At 43.2% G+C, this 2,456-nt stretch overlaps 1 protein-coding gene across 1 annotated transcript; it reads left to right on the top strand.

Annotated features, from left to right (window-relative positions):
• The first annotated feature begins 692 nt into the window (after positions 1–692).
• Positions 693–1,004, top strand: LOC120084711 (uncharacterized mitochondrial protein AtMg00860-like). The gene has a single exon (XM_039040523.1). It carries the CDS (start codon positions 693–695, stop codon positions 1,002–1,004), a length of 312 nt encoding a protein of 103 aa, XP_038896451.1.
• The last annotated feature ends 1,452 nt before the right edge of the window (positions 1,005–2,456 follow it).

Raw genomic sequence — 2,456 nt, 5'->3', positions numbered from 1 at the left:
TTTCCAGACTGCCCCCGCAGTGGGAGATAGATTTTGCTATTGAGTTTGAGCCAGACACAATCCCTATTTTGAAGGCTTCATACACGATGGCCCTGGTAGAGTTGAAGGAACTGAAGGTCCAATTGCAGGAGTTGTTGGACAAGGGTTTCATACACCCTAGCGTGTCACCATGGGGTGCACCTGTTTTATTTGTGAAAAAGAATGATGGATCGTTACGTCTGTGCATTGATTACATAGAGCTGAACAAGGTGACCATCAAGAACAAGTATCCCCTTCCCAGGATTGATGATTTATTTGACCAATTGCAGGGAGCTACGATATTCTTTAAGACTGATCTCCAGTCAAGATACCACCAGTTGAGAATAAAGAACAGTGACCTACCCAAGACAGCTTTTCGTTCGAGGTATGGACATTATGAGTTCATAGTGATGTTGTTCGGTCTAACGAATGCACCAGCAGTGTTCATGGATTTGATGAATAGAGTGTTCAAAGAATTTCTCGACACCTTTGTGATTGTTTTTATTGATGACATCTTGGTTTATTCCAAGACAAAGGTCAAGTATGAGGAGTATTTGTGGAAAGTTTTGGAGACGTTGAGTGCCAATAAGTTGTATGCTAAGTTTTCTAAATGTGAATTTTGGTTGAGGTAGGTGTCGTTCCTAGGGCATGTAGTATCGAAGGAAGGTGTCTCTATGGATCCTGCAAAGATTGAGGTAGTTACAAGTTGGGCTTGTCCAACCACAGTTAGTAAGGTGTGGAGTTTCTTGGAGTTAGTAGGCTACTATAGACGAATTGTAAAGGACTTCTCTCACATAGTCGTCCCATTGACTCAGTTGACCTGGAAGGGAGCAGCATTTGTTTGGAATGAGGCTTGTGAAAACAGCTTCCAAGACCTCAAGCAGAGGTGGGTTTCAACCTCAGTTCTTACAGTACTGGATGGATCAGGTGGTTTTGTCATTTACAGTGATGCGTCCAAGAAGGGGTTGGGATGCATATTGATGTAGCATGGCAGAGTAGTTGCTTACGCTTCACGTCAGCTAAAAAAGCATGAACAGAATTATCCCACGCACGACTTAGAATTAGCAGCAATGGTTTTTGCTCTCAAGATCTGGAGGCATTACTTATATAGAGAGAAGATACAGATCTTCACTGACCACAAGAGTTTGAAGTACTTTTTCACTCAGAAAGAGTTAAACATGAGGCAAAGAAGGTGGTTGGAGTTGATGAAGGACTATGACTGTGAAATTTTGTACCACCTGGGAAAAGCAAATGTAGTGGCAGATGCTCTAAGCAAAAAGGTGGCTCATTCAGAAGCCCTCATTACCAGACAGACTCACTTGTGGCGGGAACTGGAGAGGGTAGAGATTGAAGTGGCCGTGGGAAAGGTCACAACACAGTTAGCACAATTTTCGGTGTGACCGATTCTAAGGCAGAAGATTATTGATACGCAGTGAGACGACCCTTATCTGGAAGAGAGAGTTCGTAGGGTGGAGTCAGTCCAAGATGGCGAATTCTTAGTTTCAGCGAAAGGTGGCCTCATTTATCAGGGGCATTTGTGCGTGCCAGCAGTTAGTGATATTAAAGATGAGTTATTGTCAGAGGCTCATAGTTCCTTATTTTCAATTAACCCCGGCAACACCAAGATGTATCGGGACATGAAACGTTAATACTGGTGGAATGATATGAAAATAGAGGTTGCAGAGTTCGTTAGTAAGTGCTTGGTGTGCCCGCAGGTGAAAGCCCTGAGGTAGAAACCAGCAGGCTTGTTACAGCCATTGAGTGTACCAGAATGTAAATGGGAGCATGTGTCTATGGACTTCATCATGGGGTTGCCTCGGACAGTCAAAGGTTTCACTATGATATGGGTTATGATAGATAGACTTAAGAAGTTAGCACATTTTATACTTCGAAAGTCCACCTTTTCAGTGAATAAGTGGCCACATATATACATGAATGAGGTGGTGAGATTGCATGGAGTGCCCATGTCCATTGTGTCAAACAGAGACCCTCGTTTCACGTCTAACTTCTAGAAAAATCTTCAGGTAGCTTTAGGGACCCAGTTAGACTTCAATACAGCTTTCCACCCTCAGACTGATGGGCAGACAGAGAGACTGAATCAGATATTTCAAGACATGTTGCGTGCCTATGCCATAAATTTTTCGGGAAGCTGGGATGCTCACTTGCATTTAATGAAGTTTGCTTATAATAACATCTACCAGTCCACTATTGGCATGTCAGGCCCTATATAGGAAGAGTTGTAGGTCCCCTATGTGTTGAGATGACGTAGAAGAGAGGAAATTGTTAGGACATGAATTAGTTCAGGCCACGAATGAGGCAATCAAAAGATCAGGGCTTATATGCAAACAGCTCAGAGCAGACAGAAGAGCTATGTCGATGTAAGACGTAAGGACCTGGAATTTGAGACTGGTGTGAAAGTGTTCTTACAAGTGGCACCC

The sequence above is a fragment of the Benincasa hispida genome, chromosome 9 (genome assembly GCF_009727055.1).
Source record: "Benincasa hispida cultivar B227 chromosome 9, ASM972705v1, whole genome shotgun sequence".
NCBI classification, from domain to species: Eukaryota; Viridiplantae; Streptophyta; class Magnoliopsida; order Cucurbitales; family Cucurbitaceae; genus Benincasa; species Benincasa hispida.
This window is presented reverse-complemented; position numbering and strand designations above follow the sequence as displayed.

What these genes read in the sequence shown, in the direction of transcription:
- LOC120084711 (XM_039040523.1), top strand. Translation starts at nt 693, where the DNA reads ATGGATCCTGCAAAGATTGAGGTAGTTACAAGTTGGGCTTGTCCAACC.